We start from the raw sequence: 19,781 nt of genomic DNA on the forward strand, positions 1-19,781 counted from the left end.
TGAGAATAAGATTAGATTCTGTCGGTGCGACAGCTCACACCGTCCAGATTCATACCCGATCTACTTACTACGAGGGGTTCGACACTGCAGCTGACAATGATTACATGCATACAGCCTGTACTGAGTAATGAGTAGTGGAGAACCACAATGGGTGCACTTGCCATCGGCTCCATTTTCCCTCCCACTCTTCAAAATCCAGACTTGGGCAGAATCCTGATGGAATCAGCGCGTCCCACTCGATCTCGTTGATCCACCCGCTTCTTTGGAAAACCCTAGGTCGTGGCTGAGCGAGCGGTATGCGTGGAAATAAAGATATTGTCAAAGAATCCCGTGGGAATGCCATCCACAGACTAGACAGAGGAAGTGGTAATACGCTCGGCCAGCCCTAACCCTGGTTCCGTCGAAAGGCAAAAAAAGGATTACAACCACGGATTCCCTCCGAACAAAGACCGTGACATTCGAGAAAGCTTCCTGAATGAGTAATGAACTTCTTTGAGAATTCTTTACATTTCTAAGCTGGTTCCAATGGTTCGCCTCCCCTATTATTGGTCTTGTGTGGAGAGAAAACGAGGGGTTCACTGAGGGTTCAATCTCTGTTCTGTGGTCCGCCTGCCGGCAAAGACGGCGTCGCCATGTGCAAGTTTTTATGGCCTCCATGACACCCTTGGCGAGGACGGATGTTTTGGCTGAAAGGGAAAAGACGACGAGCTTTCCAAGGATGACAAGTCATGGTACTCGAGGGACTTTTTTTTCTTGTCGTTCTCTCTTCTCTTCCCGAGATACTGCCACGCCTTACACACAGACCATCAAAACCGGTTGCTGATCCACTCCTCGCCAAGCGCTTGACTTGCCTTTATCACCACAACCGTTTCTTTTAGTCGCCGAGGTTTCCGTGACGATCTCACCGTGGCCTCATCATCGTTTGACTAGTGTGTAGTCTATTATTCTTTGGGAGTTCGGTTCGGCGTTCTAGACTTTTGCAGGGATCATCGCCGCTGGTCCACTGTGTTAACCACTCGCTACAGCGCTCTTTTTGCTGTTCTCGTGATGAAACAAAGCCTTAACAATTAAATTTCGCTCCAAGAAATACGGTCCAGGGAACATCAACTTCTGTGGTATACTAGCGCGTAACTCTCACTCGAAAGCGACCAAAATACAAAGTAAAGAATATCAACGGAACAATGAAATTCGGGGTAGTCTATATGATCACCAGTATGGAGCCCGAAGACCGGCAAGACTGGTCAACGACCCCTCGGCAGAGGTATCCTCGCGTTTGCGATGACCCGCCAGCTCCAAGTTGATTTGCCGATGAATGTGTACCAGCCAATCCACGTAACTCTGCGCTTCATTGTTGCGGTCCTCCACCAGTAACCTTGCGAACTCATACTCGGCCCCATCCAACCCTTGGCGAGCCAACTGGATCGCAACTGACTTGGACCCTCGGATAGTCGAGAAGTACTGCAGTAGATTGCGCACTTGCGCATTCAAATGGGTTTCCAACACAGGGAGCGACGACGTCTGGGGGTTGAGTCCCTGAAGAGACGACTGCCCAGGTCCAAAGAGATCCTCCAGCAGGTTGGGTGATACGTGGGAATGGAGCCACAACAGACACATCTGGCCATTGTCCACGAGGTATGCCCCACCCTCCTCAATCTTAGAGAAGCTGGCTCGAAGGGACGGTGGGACCTGCAGCTGTCCTTGCTCATTGGGGAAGCCATCTTGGGGTTGCATGTTGTGGATCGGAATGATCCGGGGATACAGGTACAGGGCTAGTTCTGTGACCCCAATCGAGCGTAACATCCGCATGTCGTGAATCCGTCGGTCCGATGCTTCTTGGCCGCCTGCGTATTCAAGTTAGCCACTCTCACGTGTAACCCGGATGTAGCCGTCCCTACCCTTGAATGCTCGTGATTTGACCAGGCCCAGCATATACATGGAAAACTCCTTGAGATTCTCCGGGAGTACAAGTTGTCCGGGTGGGTGTGACCCGGAGAAGACCTTGCGATAGCCGCTGAAGATGTCCACGGTCTTTTCTGTAATGCTGGCCCGAATGTCCTTGAGCGATTTGTCCACGGTTTTGGCAGCCGCTGTGGTTAAAACTGTCAGCACGTCTGCTCTGAATAACAGCACTGGGTGGTTGACTTACCCTCTTTAGCCATAATACTGACAACAGCGTCCTGGTCTATGAATTTCATCGTTTCCAACCCTCCTTCATTGACTGCTGCTACCACGTTGATACAGCGCACCCGTCGCTGCCCTTCGGCCGTAGTATACAGCAAGGCGGCTTGGAAGTGTGCATCCAATTTGGGGTCAAGCTTGCCATCATAGCTGAAGATGACACCAATCGCTTTGTCGGCATCAATGGATCCGATCTCCAAGTCCGCCCCGAGAGCATGTTGTATAAAGTTACCATGATACGCTGATACCTGGAGACCGTTGGAACAACGGACTTTCATCATTGCTTGATAGCCTGTCTCGCGAGTAACTGCATGTGCAAACTCCTGCGAAAGCTTCAGAATGTCTCGCGGAGCGTGGAAATTGGGGTAGAAGAATGTTTCCCCGCCTGATACTTCGGCGACATGGCCTAGATAGCATTAATATCCATATATTCTGCAGCAATAAAATCGCAGAAAACCTACCTATCGTAGCCACATCAATATACGTCCCGCCAGGTGCCGCCACGAACATGTCAACACCGATGCCGTGTTCGGCCATCTTTCCAGCGGTTGTTCTCCATGCCTGGTTGTCTGTGGTAAATAATTTCCGTTCGGCATCCGTGCCATGCACTTTAGGGTCGTCCCTCATATGCAACGCGCCGGGGCCCCAAGTGGGTAAGCTGCATATAGACGCGAAAATCTTTCCACCGGTAGCTTGCAGAGCAGACATTGCCGCATTGAGAGCTGGGAGCAGAGCTGGTTCAGGTTTCTTCATGTGTGAGAACATCTTGGGGATTTGATGTAGCAGAGAAGTAATGATATCCCTATGAGTAGATGTTAGAGATCTGTATTCGTCAAACCGTTCCAGTATTACTTGCGTACTTTGATTCATAGGGATCTACAAACAGGCCCTCACTCAAAGGAACGAATGGCTCCTCCAAATCCGTCATCACCATCATCTGTGCCTGATCAAGTTGTGCCTGGGTATTGTAAGTATATCGTGGTGGGGTTTAAGGCACACGAGGACTCACGCTGAGATTGTAGAAGTGCACTTCTTTATCATAGGTGACAATACCGATCTTCGAGCCCTCAGGCACTCGTCGCGCAGCTGCATCCTCTTCAGAAGCATCGGGTGCGCCGTATAAAGCTTCCGTGATTCCTTTGCACACCCCCTTCAAGAAACCCCTGTTCACCGATTCTTGACTGACGTCAATCAAGAAGAGCCGCTGAAGACCAACGGGTTCCTTGTTCCAGTACTCCTTCGGGACCATGAACTCAACTGTGCCCGTCATCAACTCCGGCCGTTGCAGACGGTCAACACGCGCCCCGGACATATCCAGAGGAGCAAAGTATTCTGGTGCCACGTCATTGGGGAAGGTGCACATGTTACAGACGAACTTGTTTCCTCCGGACTTAAACGTCATGAAAGGATTGATGTACGCCCTGCACCTCCGGCATCGCGGAGGACCCATTTCGCCAAAATCGAGCACTGGGACCTCATGTTCGCCGGGGTCGAGGCGAGCCAGGGGCTGTAGAACCATTCCTAGAGGCAGACCGGTGGAAGAGAGGAAGTCGGAGGTGGTGGGGATGTTGTTCAAAGTCAGTCGGGCATGTTTAGGGGATGAGTTTCCTTGGTCGTGGGCCACAAAGGGCACAGCTGCCGGAGGGGGCAGATACCGTTCCATCGTCGGATAGATATTGCTGAAGTAGTACAGTGCCGGTATGTCGCGAGACCGGGGGATGCTTGGAATCTGTTCCGGGTCAATCTTGCCCTGGGTAGGGACAGAGCCAGAGCCTGTGGCTGGAACACCTGGCTGAGGGACAATCCCCGCTGGCGGAACACCAGCGGCGGGTGAGATCGGACGTGGTGCCTGGTTTAACCCAGTATTCAGGAACTGAGATGAAGGCTGCATGCCTGCCTGCGGCATCCCGGCAAACTGCTGAGGCGCCGAAGCAGTAGCTCCTCCAATTTCATGATGCGCATGTCGGTGCTTCTTCTTTCCTGGCCGGGCACCGCTATCTCCCATTATTCCCAAGCCACTCATCTGCGAAGTCAATCCTGCCATTGGGTCTGCAGCGGCTCCCATATGTGTCTGTGTCTCGGTACCGTAGGCGAGTTGAGGACTAGGTGCCAGGCCCCGCGGAGGTGGAGATTGCAGCTGCTGTGCTGGTGGTGGTGGTGGTGGTGCAGCAGCAGCAGGTGCACCATATTGATTTGGAGGCGGATTCCCGTAGTAGGCACCAGGCTGAGGAGGATAAGGGCCTGGAGGAAATCCGGCAGCAGGTTGCGATTGTGAAGGAACTTGGTGAGCCATTCGATTCGGATTCGAGGGGTCTTCAGCGGGAGCGGTTCCCTGACCGAGAGTGTTATACATGGATTGGTCTGCCATGGTGCTTCATAATTTTATGAACAGACTCAGGGAAGGAAGAATGAGGAAGGTAGGTCTTTCACAGCCCACGACCGATTAGCACCGAACCATCACCGAACGGAGTTTGGGCGAAAAGGGCGACAAGTACGGAGTATATCCAAACAAATCCGTTAACCCAATCAAGCAACTGACCACCTAATCTGAAGCCGACGGACATATGTTGTTCCGAAACTGGCACGGGGCATGCTACACCCTAATCAATCTAATCGCAACCCAAAAGAATAGAAGATTGGTGAGTCTAGAGATGAATGGGTGAATTCAATGGATACCTTGGATTGATTCGTTCGATTAATTTCCGAGGGTAGTCATCCCGAATGGTCTGTCTCCCTTACTGGGCTTATCAATATTGCGCAATGCCACGATAAGCCCCTGGCCGAGTCATTGTGCTCTGAATTTCTGCTGATATAAACCGAATAATTCATCTTCCTGGCTCCGGTGTAATCATTCCTCTGGTAGACACAGCTATTTGGACTGTGCTACTTGTGACCTGCAATTCTTCGTGAGCTTGCCGTTATATGTCAGACCATGTCGGCGCTGTTTTAGATCGGCGGGGCTTTTCTCACCGTCTCTTCGCAACTGTGACACAACTTCAATGTATTCAGGTCTTCGTCCATTGACACGCGCTATATCAAAATTGTCCTTAAAGTGCGGTCATCTCCCAGCGATTTATGTTATAACCTCATTATAATTTTTACTACGCTATTTTATCAGTATTCATTGGAAAAGACGAAGAAGCAAAGAAACATTCACACTATATCCTTCGTCAGTGTCTCATTCAATGGCGAGCATTCGCGACGACGACGAGCTTCTTCTAGCTCGAATTGGCTATAAACAGGTACACTTCAAAACCAGACATATTCTAGTAAAGTTTTAATCCCTGTTTCCCTTAGGAATTGCGCCGAGAATTTTCCAAATGGTCCACGGTCTCTTACGCCATCTCCATCCTGGGTATCCTGGGATCTGTCCCCGCAACCTTTGGTTCTCCTCTGGCTGCAGGTGGCCCAGCTACAGCCGTATGGTGCTGGTTCTTTGGCTCATGTATGGCGATGTGTATCGGCAGTTCGGTGGCAGAGTTAGTTTCTGCGTATCCCACAGCGGGAGGAATGTACTTTGTCACTAAGCACGTTGTCCCCGAAGAACAAGTGCCTATCTTTTCTTGGGTACAAGGCTGGTGCAACCTTCTCGGTCAAACTGCTGGTGTGTCCAGTGTTGTCTACACTGTGAGTCAGATGCTACTTGCCTGCGTTAGCATGAACTCGGAGCTGGTCGATGGCAGATACTCATATTCACCGTATGCTTTGATCTTCCTGCTCTTCGCCTCGAGCTAACTTATACAGAACCGCATTGGAAACGGTTCTCTTATCCATAATTCTCTTGTGTATATTAGGGGCTATATGCTCCTTAACAACCAGGACTTTGCATCGGATAGTATATTGGTTTGCTCCCATCAACAGTATGCACGATGCCCATCATACTTGTCAAGTTGGCTCTGACAATTACAGTTTCCGCGACGATTATCATCTGCATTGTGCTCCTCGCCTACACGCCCGACAAACAATCAGCCAGTTGGGTCTTCACCCACTTCACCGACGGTTCAGGATGGGGCTCGAAATTCTTTTCCTTCCTGCTCGGATTCATCTCTGTGGCATGGACAATGACAGATTATGACGGAACTACCCAGTGCGTTTCTAAGCTGCTTTCCCCCAAGAGAAAAAAAAATATAAAAAATATAAAAATAAACAACAACTGACCAAGAACAAGCATGTCCGAAGAAACCCACGATGCCGCCACTCTGGGACCTATAGCCATTCAGACCGCAGTCTTCGTCTCCGGCGCATTAGGCTGGATTCTCACTGTCTCAATGTGCTTCTGTCTGAGCGACTTCGAAGGCATCCTGAACAGCCCCACCGGGCTTCCCGCAGCCCAGATCTTCCTCAACGCAGGAGGCAAAAGGGGAGGAACACTGATGTGGGGTCTCGCAATCCTGGTCCAGTTCTTCACCGGCTGTTCAGCCATGCTGGCAGATACAAGGATGGCTTATGCCTTCGCCCGTGACGAAGCGCTTCCATTTTCCTCGTACGTATCCACCGAAGAAGTTGACCTGGGAAAAACAAGGCTCCTAATACCTCTATATCCAGCACCCTCTCCAAAGTGAACAAATACACCCACACGCCGGTCAACGCGGTCTGGTTCGTCGTCTTCTTCAGCATCTGCCTAAACTGCATTGCCATTGGCTCGACCGAAACCGCCACGGCGATCTTCAGCATCACTGCCCCGGCACTGGACATATCCTATATATCCGTAATCCTAGCGCACAGGATCTACAGGAACAGAGTCAAGTTCATCGAGGGGCCCTTCACGTTGGGTAAATGGGGTCCGTTTATCAACTGGGTGTCTGTGATCTGGGTGCTGTTCATTAGTGCGGTGTTGTTTTTCCCGCCTCGTGTGCCTATCACAGTTACTAATATGTAAGTTGCATGTTCTTTGTGCCCGCTTCTGGTGTTGTGCCTGGGAACAGTACGTGAGTCGTGATGTGGGTGGTGGCTGACTTAGTTGCTAGGAATTACGGTATATGTGTTGGCGCATTCATTGCCGCTTTTGCTTTGGTATGGTGGTGGGTTGCTGCACGGGGGTAAGTGAAAATTTATTTTTTCTTTTTTCTTTCGCTTTTTTTTGTTTGGTTTGGTCATGGGTTGGGATAGGAGGCTGACGTATGTACGCTTGTTTGTGTAGGATATACAAGGGTCCTCGAACAGACGATCACATCCAAGAGGTATCTACTGAGGATCTGGGTAGTGGTTATGGGACGGTGGATGTTGCTTATTCTACGTCCCTTCAGTAATTAGAGAACTTTTACATAGGGTTAGGTTACATTCACGTTTCCTTTTGGCGGTGGGTTGGGGTTCTGATTCTTTATACTTGCTACGTCGGACAATGTCGATCTTCGGGGTTTCCGATTGCCTCAAATGTAGTAGGTATAGGTATAATGTTTAGTTTACAGTCAATTACCCGCAACAACAGCCAGTCCTTCGTAAATTTTCCTCTTCACGTCCAGGAAGCTTCCCGCCCCACGTCCTACAGCAGCAGCTGATTGAGCCGTAGCTTCGATCTCGATCTTTCCTGTGCCTGATTTGCGGACCGCGACCATACGGTCAATGAGAAGAGTTCCTTCACCACGGAACTCGGCCGTGTGGCCAGCTCCCTGCATGATCTTACGGAGATCCGCCAGGCGCAAATCACCCACGTGGAGAGGGCGAGTCATAGATCTCGTTCCTGCTGCCATGTTGGCGGGAAGTATGTCAAGCACCGGGTAGACATCAGACTTGTCTGCTGTGGGTTTAGTGCCGTCGACGTAGGTGCCGTAGCTTGTGAACTGGCCTCTTCCTGCAACAGTTTTTGCTTTTTACTTGGGGAGTCCGCTGCGTCCTCTGGGGGATTAAATTCAGGACCCCTCAACTGTGCAGTCAATGTCACCACGCCAAGACTACGGACATGCTGCCATTTCAGGCGCCGAACGAGACTGTTGCTCAACTTGACCATCCAGGCGTTTGTATCAACGCTAGCATCAATAACTTCTCCAACAGCCGGGGTGTAAATCACAGCAGAGTCCGCAGCGGAGACATCAACTCCAGCCTTAGCTGCGAGGAGCTTCTTGCACTCTGTTGCAAGGGCCGTGGTCTCCTCCTTCATACCGCCCACTAGAATCAGTTTGCGTGGTTGAATGAGCGGGATCAGCATCTCCAAGCTCCGCTTATCGTGCAATCCCGTAAAGTCCACGAAAGCGATACGAGCATTAATAGTGAGACTAGCCTTCTGATAGACCGCTTTGGAGGGCCCCTCGAACGTCTGACCATCCGCTTCATCTTCCGACTCCAGGGCAGCATCGGCACCTTCTCCATCCTCCGTCAAGCTCATATCGTCCGCTGTGCTGGCGTCCTTCTTTCCAGGAAATTGTTGACGTTTGGCCCCGCTGCTAGACAACCGACGCCCGCCCGGTCCTGTTTCATCCCATCGTCGTTTCTGACCAAGCTTGGTCTGAGAGTCAGATCTGCGCTGCTGCATGTCGATCTCTTCACGCTCTTCTGCTCGTAAGTATTCCTCAGGTCGGATAAATTCTCCATACTCATCTCCCTTCTTTCTGGGCGCTACGTACGGGAACATTCGTTCGCGGCCCTTCTTGCCCCGGACATCCCAGTCGAACACGTTCTTCCGCCGTAAAAGGATATTGACACCAAGGTCTTCATCACTGAGACCGAGTTTGTTGCGATTGGAATGAGCTAATGAAGTTGAGAAGTTTAGGACCCGTCCCTGCTGTTCTGTCTCAGAGTCTTCGGATGTGGAACTAGATCGGTCATCAAGCGCATCCGCTGCATTATCCAAATTTTCCTGTCCCCTCGCTTGGGAAGTATCTTGTAATTGTCTCTTCGTGGCAAGATACTGTTGATAGAGTAGTTGTTCACCAGGGTCTAGAGGTGCACGATGAACGTCTGACCAGGAGAGTTCTCGACCACCGCTATGAACCTGTTCAATCATCTCACCGTCGGAAGATTTCTCCAATGCGACACCATCTTTCCTTTCTTCATACCATTCCCAGATCATATTACCCAGAGTTTTCCGATGAAGATCTTCCTGGTTGTCGGCAAGCCTCTCCTTATGGAAAGACTCAGTGAGTAGGAGAAGGTTGTTCGGACCCCCCGCTACCAGGCGGAGAGATTCCTTTGCAAAACCCCAGTCCAGTGACGTGTCGGAAGCCAAAATGACTTTGGGTGTCTGGTCGTTCAAAATCTTCTCCAGCTTCTTTTTCCTCTCGACGATCTTCAAGTGTTTGAAAGTAAAAGGACCGGTGCCTTTCTCTTCTTTGCCCTGGTTTTGGCCAGAACGTTGACCACCGGGATTAGTTCGAGATTGACCCGTAGCTGCATCTACACCTTCCGCGGCCTCGAACTCTCGCACAATATTCTCGTCCATCCACTCTAACATACTCCGGGCTAACCTCATCGTCGTGTTAGCCTTCCTACCTGCGAGGTATAGTCCGGCCTCCTTTAGCACATTTTCCTCTTGTCCTGTTCCAGCAGTATCGCGCCACGCATGTTCCAGCGCATATGCCAGTTCCAAGACTCGAGCGCTGGTATCAGTGGGAATCAAAACAGTGCCTCCTTTGGCGATAGTACTCCGAATCATATCCAATAGTAAGTCGTCTCGCTTTTTTCGTCCTCCTGGAAGGGCAAACTTGTCACCTCCTCTTGTACTACATACCAACGCGGTGGGTTTGCGCAATTGCTCTATGACCTCCGTTCCACTGGCGCCTGACCCGCCGAACCATGCAGCACCTGCCATTACACTCTCTCGTGCTTGGTTCCAGTCGACAGCGTAAACGATCGATTCCATGCCATGTTGTATATGCCATATTGTTCCTCCCACAGTGTGTCCAGCATTGTAAGCCGTGAGCGTAAGGCCGTTCAGTGGAGGGGAAAAGGGGGAAGGAAGTGGTTGGTGTGGCTGCGAGTACTTTAAGGGAAGGATCAGGGAGAAGTATCTGGCAATTTCCTCTGCGGTAGGAGGTTGAAGGAGGATTCTTCCGGAATGACTAGCATCTGCGCCCCCTTCGCCTTCTGGTACGGATGCTGCGGCAGACGCTGCAGAAGTAGATGCGCCCGGCTCAGAAATCGAGGCTTTGGGTAGAAATGTTGCAGCTAGCGGCGAGGAGGCGTACAGGTCCTGTAACAATGTGCGACCAAGCGCAATAACGGGGCTCGTGGCGTAGACGGGAATCTGTGTAAAAAGAGGGAAGGTCTTGCAGCAATGCGCGAAGGCACCAATATGCGCAGGGGTAGCGTGGGTCAGAAGGATCAACGAAAGGGTGGGAACATGTCTACCACAGTCAATCAGACTAAGGATCATCGAAAAGGAAGACAAGCTAGCTGTCTTGTCATCATATAACGGAGCTTACTTTTCTAGTTCCTGCAAATCCAGAGGATCAAAGGTATCGTCCCAGCCGACGTCCACAAGGATTTTGATTCCACCATCCAGCTCTAAGATTGACTGAGAAGCCTTCGAGGAGGACGACTGTGCGCCAAGCAAAGGTGTGAACGTAAACATCTTTGCAGTTTTCAGGCGTCGCTCATCGGCCAACCTCGAAGTCGGCGACGGAGTTGGATTTGTCTCGGACTTAGCGGTACAGCGCTTCCAATCGAGTCATCAATCCGAATACAAGAATGATTAAAGCTATTAGACTTCAATTATAACATCACGTCTCTCCTCACTTAGATATGGATTAAAACTCAAGGCATTGAGGAGGAATCGTGTTATTGAGGTGATTGGAGAGTTCCGATGAAGCATCGCGGATCCGGTGTTTGTCTTGTTTGCAAGATTAACATTCACATGACCTGGTGTATTCAATTAATTGAAGATTGTATACAGCCTGGAGGTCTCCACTATATATCTTTTGCGGGAATTGAGGCCCTGATGAAAGGCAGCTCGCCGCTGGGACTTAAGGGCAGAAATGCGGCCATAAATTAGTACTAGTAGGAGGAGGCCCGTCGCCTCAAGCAAGAATGTACAACGATAAATGTTTCGCATACACAGTAAATTGTCTAAAGCTCCCCGTTGCTCGCTGACTTCAACACCACATGATTGTCAACTCAAAGGCACGGCAAGGAACACAATCGAATAATCAGAACGAAGCAATATACAACAAGTTACATCATTTGATGATCCTAAAAGCATATAGGAAAAGACACAGAAACATGCTCAATACCAAAAAAGCGATGCTGAACCACACCCATCTATATCCATTGAATTGCATTGGCTGGCTTTCGTCCATAGTTGCTTCCCCCGACATTTGAGTCGATTTATGTCGGCCAAGCTCGAGATCTGTCTCATTGCAGCGTTCGGAAGATTCAAAGTCAAACATATAATTGTTGTGGATTCCGTGATACCCAGAAAACGGCTGTTTAGGAGCTTCTGAGGCGTCAGCTTTGTCCTCGCTGAAGTGTTGATGTTGGGAGTTAAACGAAAAATAGAACTGGAACTGTGATTGCATACCTATCGGCCAAGCCATCCGTAAAGACTCATAGTCCGGATGCGTATGCCAGTTATCATTGGTTCTCGATGATTGAGACCATATTTGAAAATAGCATGTACTTGGTGCTGGCGGGAGGGTCGGTAACGGATCTTCGCCATGTCCGTCTAGAATGTTGGACCTCGTGTATCGTCCAAATGACGGATCGTTAAGGGCTTCCTCAAGCCACCTGTATGCGTATTCGTAAACCATATCCCCTGACCATCCGAATTTGGCAAAGTCTGTACCAGAATCGAACACCCATTGCAGCGTTGGGCTTCCCCGCGCAAGTAGTGGATGAATATGCTCAATTCGCCAACGTGGCATGGGTGCATTGGCCCCGAATGAGATCTCTGGGAGCGCGTGTTGAGCACATCTTACATCAAAGCCCGCGCTATGGCTAGAAGATCTTCTGGGACTTGAGACACCCGACTGACCGACGACTCTAGCAGGAGGCGGCTGAGGAGGAAGATTAATTGAATCCTGCGAGCCACAACCTTCAAATATATATGAAGAACCATATCTAGATCTTAGAACTAGTTGTTGCAGTGCAGCTCGTGCATTGGCCAGAGTACGCGAAGGAAGAGGTGTCCTTGAATAGAGCTGGCGTTCATCACTCAGATCAATAGGGTTAGAACGTGAACCCGCCCCAGGGCCAGAGGCCATTTCAACATGTTGAACTTCCGGACTTTCTGAGCCGGAGGGTCGCTGTATATCCTTCTTGGGTTTTGGCATATGCGGTTCTATTGGCGATTTCGACATTGTAGCTTTGAGGATCTTGTGCAGTCCACCATACGACAGCTCGCTGTGTCGTCCCAACCTATACGGGTGACGAAACCTCGACTAGGGCGCTCATACATTCCCCAAACTCTTTCTTGTATATGATTCAAATGACAAAGTATGGTTGAGGCGAAAGTTCATATACTATACGGCAGGATATTCTCGATATACGTCGTGGTGGAGATGGGTCTGCAAATAGTTAACACGGATATACGAGAAATTCTTTTAACGACATATCTAGGAATGATTGGAGAGATAGATGGAGTACAGGGACTCGAGTACCTCCGCTTGGCTACGTATTACTCACAAATCAAAGCTAGATAAGCCAAAGAAATGAAGTGCACCAAGTCTTCACGAGTAAGACACGAGAATACCGGCTTCTGGGCACGTTCTCGTTCTGGGAACCCGACAACTGGTGAAATGGAAAGAAGCACGCACAAGTAGGCAGAAGCATCGCTATGCCTGCTTTTTAAGGTGAAGTCCCAAAATAAAGTTACTGAGGGGCAGAAATATGTGAAAGGAAGAAAAAGAAAAGCTTTGCCATTCACGAGATACTCGTGCCCGGGGCTTAACTGTGTTTCGAAATTGGGCCAGAAAGCTAGCTGATAAGCAAAGATTAAAATGTTAATCATGAAAGGAACCACACATTCCACGGTAGATTGAGAATACGATGTGCAACAGCTCGAGGCGCGAAGATCAGCAGTTGAGTCTGCAGGGCTGGAATGTGCTTATTCAAGGCTCAATGCAAGTTTTACGGCCTGAATACCTTGTTCGAAAGACCAAGTGAAACGAGCTCCCCTCCCTTGATGAGTCATGGGAGAATCATAAGCTACTGCTCAGGAAGCTCATACTTTTGTCATATGTACTCGGTCACGTACACCAAGGAGGAACGGTATGATCTCCACATTCCACATCCCAGTTCGGGGATAGGTTTGACTTTCCCAAGCGATTACTTCGGTTGTGATCCGTGATGGAAGAACACAGGATGAGTTCGTCTTGGTAGACGTCAATGGCCATATCAACACGTTCTCTAGTCAATGCGTTTAGAGTCTGCTTTTAAGTCTCATGTGCTCTGTACAACGGCTTCCTGTTTTCAAAAGTAGGAACATACCGCAGTTATTCAAAACTTAAATATAGAAATGTTTATGAAAAAACAGTTTGATTGAGATTCACAGTACATAGTCGTGGCAAATATCGCGAATAACCAGCCATCAAAGGGGTGAATTTTTCGCGTCGTAGAATATACAAATAATCCAGGGCTCCGGAACCCTGAGCCGCCCAGAGAGGGAATGAATCAAGGTCCACTGGCCGTTCCACGTGGCATTCATTGCCAATACCTGGGCTCATCAAAGACATGATAACGATGACCGCGGACTCCCTGTCCGCGGAACAAACCCGGGAATCGACGCCCTTCTGGCACCATTTCTTCTGGCAGTCGCATCTCGTTCTCAGGCTCGGGTTCTCCAATGACGAATTTGCCAACCTATCACGGCAGTTGGTCAGCAAGGATGAGATGCTTCCCCCTCCGCAGAGGGCATACACGGCATGGCTTACCTGAATCTCTGTGTCTGTGATAGAATCCCGACTAACACGTGCGTAGCCAGTCCTCTTCAAGTTCTTGTAGAGGATGTACTCACACCATCGGTCCCAATCAGTAGGGTCGATGTCTTTCATGCCGCTGAGTTCACTGACGTAGGTATTGTAATTACCTTCCAGTGGCTTTGTGACCAAGTAGCTCAGCAAAATAAGGGGGCGAGGGGATGAACCCATTAGCTTTGACAAATATTCGGTCTGGAGGCGGCGGTCTTCCGGGTCTTCTTCTTGTCCCGAATGGAACACGACAACATCAACCAGCTCGCCATACATATCAAGGGTGGCATGAATGGCCGGAGCAAGCTCACCGACAGGAGAAGGAAGGAGGTGGTGAGTAGAATTGACAATTGGGAATTTGGAAAGTAAAGCTGAGCCCCAAGTGTGCTTGTTTGGACCAGGACCGAAGTCTGCGTACATGCCAAGATCTTCCGCCAGGACCTGGGTCATATCGCGATTGCCCATAATGATGCGCTGGTTATCAGATTCAAGAAGGCCAATAACATCAATCTCAAGTTCCTGGATAACATTGCGCATACGCCGTTCCGATGACCACATGTCATTGTCGAGACCAAAGTGAACTGTCCAAATGCCGACAGTCGCAACCTTATCCTCTTTGTGATATGGCACATAGTCGTTTGTAGGGAAGCGAAGATATGCAATAGCCATGGAAAATAGCTGCAGCGCCGCGAGAATATAGATAAAATATGACCGCTGTCGTTTGCCATTCGGGCTGACAATCTTGCTCTTAGTACCGGATGAGTTGGTGACAGCAGCAGAAAAGACACCAGCTCCAATAGATAACATAGTGGTGATCATAATCCAATCGGTGTGTTCTCTGACGAGAGGCCCACCGGGCACAAAGGCGTATGCAACAACCCACACATGGAAAAGAATCAGGAATGTGTACAGGAGGAAACCGATACCAAAGGTTTTAGCTAGTGAATGGCGAACAGCTGACGAAACCAGGACTGGAGTGATCGCAAGAAGGTAGAAAGCAAGGACAAGGCCACCATAGAATCCAGTCCAGTGACTGGAGCAAGTAAGCAGTGCCGCGCCAACAGACGCAATCCCATATGCAGTCCAGCTTCCAGCAACGCGGGGATAATACAGACCGTAAATAAGTCCAGCACCCATTGCAAGGATAGTGAGTGCACCATGAGGTACTGCAATAGGGCCGCGCACGGGATATCCCTCCCAGACCCAAGCGATCATGGTGCTGGAGTCGGAGAGGAGGGAATGCATTGCGAAAAGCAGACCGCCGATACCAAAGGCGGCAAATAACGAAGAGCCTTTCCTGCCGCTCGAGGGGAAGTAGTCTCCTCCATTAGTTGGAGGCCTTCTGTGTGACCTGAGGACGGCCAGGATACCAAGGAAAAGTCCCAATTTATTCCATCCTCCATTCTCTGCATGCATAATCGGCCAGATGGGATTGTTTGTTTTGCATGCGAATTTAGCTATGCTCGACATAATCAAACCAATACCCCATGCAAAGATACGGGATTCCAGCCTAGAGCTGTTTGCCCTCTCGGCATATAGTGTCGCAGACCATGCGATACAGCTGCAAGCAACCGCGAAAGTGGTCATAAAAAGTCGATTGGCAGGGTCTTGCACCTTATACGCCAGTAGCCCGGAAAGTGACAGAAAATGGAAAAGACGAGGATTTCTCGTGGCAGCAGACTTCAAGGAGGGAATAACCAGGAGGACCGGAGACACATAGCTTAGGATGGCTAACTCGTAGCCAGAGATACCCATATGCCAAAGAGGGAAGTCTAACTTTGTCAGAGGATTGTAGGAGAAACTTTCACAGACACTTACACCAGACGAGTACACCAAGGGCAGTCCACAAGGACCAGAAGACAAACTACACTTGGTCAGTAATCAAGTCCACTTATGAGGCCAATCTAATGTTTACCATATTGTAGGCATCTGCAGCGGCATCAATGATCTCTGTCCAGAAGAAACCTTCGCCGAACGTAGCTCCAACAGGCTTTCCTTTCCTAGCTACGAGTTAATTGCCAAGAGTTCTGATAGCCTTGGAGAGTAGATTATACACACTCTTTTTCGAGGACGGAGTCTGCAGTGGTCTTCAACTGCCTGGAGATTAAAACCTTAGAACACTCTTCTCAAATTCCAACATCCACATCTTGGCAACCGTACATTTTTCTTCTTGGTTTACTTCGGAAGCCACTGTACATACCCTCTGCTAATCCCTTTGACATCCCTGACCACGATCTCAAATGCCTCGAAGTCGAGTGCAGTGACAGCGTCGAAACCCACATCAAACAGTATAAGAGACCATTCAAAAAAGGCGTATTTGGTGTAAGCTAAAAGTAATAGAGTTAGAAACAAGGGACTAAAGAAGCTATATAACGACAGACATACCTCCCGCGACCTTGTGCACCTTGTGCTGAATGAAATAGTAAATTAAAGGAACAAGAGTTCCGAAGAAACAGCTCGCCAAGATCTTCCTGTACTTCACAGCGCGACGGTTGTTCGGGCTGAGCGCAAGGCAGCCAAGAGTCCAGGGCAACGTCGCAACGAGGTAAGAGATCATGAAAATATCATGCCAATCATGGTCGTCCGTCGATGTAACGTACGTCCAACCACCGCATGTAAACGTCCGGAACAATCCAACGCCCGCGATAAACTTAGGAAGAGCTGAGTTGGGGCGCGAGGTCAGAATGTACCAAAGGAACACTAGAGCAAACCGAGGCCCCGAGGTGATAGCGATGAAAACTTGAAAGAAGGATCGTTCGGGATAGCGATCACCGATCGTTGCTGACACCGACGGAAACCATTCGTCAGGATAGCCATAATGTTCGTTTTGCACGATTTTCCTGAAATGCAGAGACATTCCTACTACCAAGCGCTCAAGAAGGCCGCATAGGCAGCGACTGTGTGCGCCCAAGACACCCATTTCCCATTAACCTAACAATTGTTCAGTGACTCTCCAAAGTACCTCAATTCTTGATATAGCCAAGACTAACCGCTACAACGGCATCCCCATCTTTGAATTTGGGTGCCATGGCAGCGAAGAAGACAGGCGGACCAGTCCCCGGCCACTCGACGAAACAAGGGGGAAGCGAAGAGAATAAATAGCAATCAAGGAGACAAAACGAGTGTCAAGAATGGAATAAAAATATGAAAAGAAAGAACAAATTAACAAACGGAAATTCAGACAGCAATGGTCAGAAGCCCCTGAGCCAGATGAACATACGATGATTGACAATGGAACTGAGGCTCGGTAACTTGCGGGTGTAAATAAGCGCTAGCCCGAGTTAGGAAAGCGGACAGGCACTTCGACGTGGTCGGAGCTTTTGATTGCGGGATGCCGACAACTTTTTTTATCACTCCGTTGATGGCTGCTTAATCTCAAAGAGGTATCCTGCAGCAACGACAATCGCAACCATGTCTGCCGCTACTGATAAGGCACGCTTCTTTCTAGAAAAGTCAGTACCTGAACTGAAAGAGTATGAGAGAAAGAAGATCTTTAGCAAGGTATTTCCTTAAACTGCACAACACTTAGAGTATGCGGAAGACTTACACTACGTTTTCATTGAGTAGGATGAGATCACAGCAATCATCAAGAAACGGTCGGACTTTGAGCACAAGCTCAATGCTCGCGGTGCTCAACCTTCCGACTTTGTACGGTATGCAGAATACGAAATAAACCTCGATACCCTCCGACGCAAAAGAGTAAAGCGGCTTGGTATTCGCAATGCGGGATATTCTGGCCAGCGGCGAATTTTCTTCATCCTGGATCGCGCAACTCGCAAATTTCACGGCGATATTGGGTTATGGATTCAATACATTGAATATGCTAGGGCCCAGAAAGCTTTCAAAAAGCTTTCAACGATCTTCGAAGATGCCCTACGGCTACACCCAACAAACGTGGATCTGTGGATATATGCAGCGCAATATGCTTTGGATGACCATGCAGATATGACGCAGTCCCGAAGCCACATGCAACGTGGGCTACGGTTCTGTAAGAGCTCTAGGAAGTTATGGGTTCACTACGCGAAGCTGGAATTGATATATACAGCCAAACTTGTTGCTCGGCAGCGTATCCTGGGTCTTGACAGAGAGATTGAAGCCCCGAAGCCGACGTCAGATGCTTCCTTTGAAGATCCTAACGCCGACATGATTGCGCTACCGCAGATCACCGGTGAAGATATCAATCCGAGCGTTGGAGATAGTAGTGGAGTGGACCAAGTGGCGTTAGAGAATCTCCGCTCAACACCTGCAATGAGCGGTGCTATCCCGTTGGCCATATTCGATACAGCAATGAATAACTTTGAACAAGATGCCAAATTCGGTCGGGAGTTCTTCGACATGGCCGTGGAGTTTTCTGATTTGCCATGTCTGCGCAAAATCTTGGACCATGTTGTCAATGCGCTGCAGCAGTCCAGTCCTACCAGTCATCATACACAAATCTGCTATATCAGGCTTCCTACCGCCGGAATCCAGCCCACATCGCCCGAATTCCCGCGGGCGTTGGTTACATCTTTTGCCCGATTGAAGGAGCACCGCGAGGACCCCGCTGTCGCAAAGGAGGTTATCAACTGGCTGCGGCCACTGGAGAACGCAGAAGGTCTGGATCCGTCTCTGCAAAAAGCCATTACTGCTACGGTCCGCAATGCGGAGCGTGTGCTCTCACTTTAGAGATGGCAGTTCCTCGTTTGCTCTTGTTCGTACCCTTCTACTTCTCCGCTGTCATTCAAAGGCGCCTATTGGAGTTCATCATCGCACATGGGTGGTTCAGATAAAAGTTAGCTCTGTGTCAATCATTCATCAAATTTACTACCCCGCCGATTGCCCTTTTTGCTGCTGTGCAGCTTCTTAGACTTGATCCTGGCTTCGTTTTCAGCCTTCTTCCTGTGCAATGTGAGCTTGAAGCCTTTCGGGGTGTTTGTAAAAAGGAAACAAAGCCAATACAGCAACGTGTATAAACGTACAATTTATATACCCTATCTCTTTGTTCCTGAGATGTCTCCCCAGGAATGGCATCTGTTGCAGTATTCTTAAGTAACTGGTGCAGTTTCTCGTAACATGACTCCACATTGGCGGCTTGTTTCCGCGATTCTTCCGACTGTATGACTAGACTCTGTGATCTCTCGGCGAAGTATCGTGATGAACGCAATGGACGGTGTAAAATCCGAGGCACAAGCGGTAAGAGAGAATGAAGAGGTACTCTCAGAGTAGCTTTAGAGTTCACCCTATTCAGATCCGCAAGGCCCAGTTAGTGATAAGTCGACACGATCGGAGGTTATTTACACGAGGTCGACCGACTTATTCACGTTCTGCCCCCCAGGACCACCGGAGCGACTAAATGAAATTTCACAAATATGGCGTGGGATGGTTTTCAAAGTGAGTCCCGTGAGCCATTTTCGAGCTGCGGCTAGATCCTCATTTGAGTCTTGGAGGCGTTCCGTGGCGGCCGCTTGTTTAGAAGCGAATGTTCTTGCGGTGAGAGCGGAGAAGGGACGAAGAAGGGGGAACCAATGAACTATCCGAGGACACAACTGCAGCGTGACCATTCTTTTCATTTATGCTTCAGGAGGTTATCTCGTTTCTTTTGTTATATTCTCCTTGGTGGTTGAAGTAATCGCAGTACTGAGTACCTGCAACTCGGACATTGAATTAAGAATGAGATACTAACCGGTAACAAGCATGGGGATCTTCTAGAAATCCGACTTAGCTTGAAGGTTAGTTGCCGGGAAAGATGCTGTGCTCTGAGACTGAAGAACCCGATACTTGGCGCTA

The 19,781-nt window shown here is 49.4% G+C and overlaps 6 protein-coding genes across 6 annotated transcripts; 2 read left to right on the forward strand and 4 right to left on the reverse strand.

Annotated features, from left to right (window-relative positions):
* Nucleotides 1–1,097: 1,097 nt before the first annotated feature.
* On the reverse strand, nucleotides 1,098–4,546 carry ANOM_004306 (Sec23/Sec24 family protein; the record flags this gene model as incomplete). The annotated part of the gene is made up of 6 exons (XM_015549563.1): nucleotides 1,098–1,841; nucleotides 1,896–2,087; nucleotides 2,147–2,584; nucleotides 2,640–2,980; nucleotides 3,039–3,136; nucleotides 3,188–4,546. The coding sequence occupies 6 exons, from the start codon at nucleotides 4,544–4,546 to the stop codon at nucleotides 1,207–1,209; spliced, it is 3,063 nt and encodes a 1,020-aa protein (XP_015409351.1). The 3' UTR covers nucleotides 1,098–1,206.
* An 817-nt stretch (nucleotides 4,547–5,363) lies between these two features.
* Nucleotides 5,364–7,427, forward strand: ANOM_004307 (amino acid permease; the record flags this gene model as incomplete). Its single annotated transcript, XM_015549564.1, has 8 exons — nucleotides 5,364–5,420; nucleotides 5,476–5,876; nucleotides 5,923–6,038; nucleotides 6,088–6,265; nucleotides 6,347–6,661; nucleotides 6,724–7,053; nucleotides 7,146–7,217; nucleotides 7,319–7,427. The coding sequence occupies 8 exons, from the start codon at nucleotides 5,364–5,366 to the stop codon at nucleotides 7,425–7,427; spliced, it is 1,578 nt and encodes a 525-aa protein (XP_015409352.1).
* A 168-nt stretch (nucleotides 7,428–7,595) lies between these two features.
* On the reverse strand, nucleotides 7,596–10,684 carry ANOM_004308 (cleavage polyadenylation factor subunit CFT2; the record flags this gene model as incomplete). The annotated part of the gene is made up of 3 exons (XM_015549565.1): nucleotides 7,596–7,958; nucleotides 8,078–10,457; nucleotides 10,536–10,684. Coding segments are annotated over 3 exons (2,892 nt in total), but the record flags the coding sequence as incomplete, so codon positions are not given.
* Nucleotides 10,685–13,749: 3,065 nt separating this feature from the next.
* On the reverse strand, nucleotides 13,750–17,183 carry ANOM_004309 (putative integral plasma membrane protein; the record flags this gene model as incomplete). Its single annotated transcript, XM_015549566.1, has 8 exons — nucleotides 17,006–17,183; nucleotides 16,401–16,946; nucleotides 16,216–16,342; nucleotides 16,074–16,112; nucleotides 15,931–16,015; nucleotides 15,834–15,879; nucleotides 13,980–15,787; nucleotides 13,750–13,908 (listed from the first exon to the last, which is right to left on the reverse strand). The coding sequence occupies exons 2-8, from the start codon at nucleotides 16,933–16,935 to the stop codon at nucleotides 13,750–13,752; spliced, it is 2,799 nt and encodes a 932-aa protein (XP_015409349.1). The 5' UTR covers nucleotides 16,936–16,946; nucleotides 17,006–17,183.
* Nucleotides 17,184–17,426: 243 nt separating this feature from the next.
* On the forward strand, nucleotides 17,427–18,680 carry ANOM_004310 (snoRNA-binding rRNA-processing protein UTP6; the record flags this gene model as incomplete). The annotated part of the gene is made up of 2 exons (XM_015549567.1): nucleotides 17,427–17,516; nucleotides 17,583–18,680. 2 exons carry the CDS (start codon nucleotides 17,427–17,429, stop codon nucleotides 18,678–18,680), a joined length of 1,188 nt encoding a protein of 395 aa, XP_015409335.1.
* Nucleotides 18,681–18,718: 38 nt separating this feature from the next.
* Nucleotides 18,719–19,555, reverse strand: ANOM_004311 (peptidyl-tRNA hydrolase domain protein; the record flags this gene model as incomplete). Its single annotated transcript, XM_015549568.1, has 3 exons — nucleotides 18,719–18,893; nucleotides 18,974–19,234; nucleotides 19,293–19,555. 3 exons carry the CDS (start codon nucleotides 19,553–19,555, stop codon nucleotides 18,803–18,805), a joined length of 615 nt encoding a protein of 204 aa, XP_015409334.1. The 3' UTR covers nucleotides 18,719–18,802.
* Nucleotides 19,556–19,781: the final 226 nt, after the last annotated feature.

The sequence above is a fragment of the Aspergillus nomiae genome, assembly GCF_001204775.2.
Source record: "Aspergillus nomiae NRRL 13137 chromosome Unknown contig00053, whole genome shotgun sequence".
Classification (NCBI taxonomy): Eukaryota; Fungi; Ascomycota; class Eurotiomycetes; order Eurotiales; family Aspergillaceae; genus Aspergillus; species Aspergillus nomiae.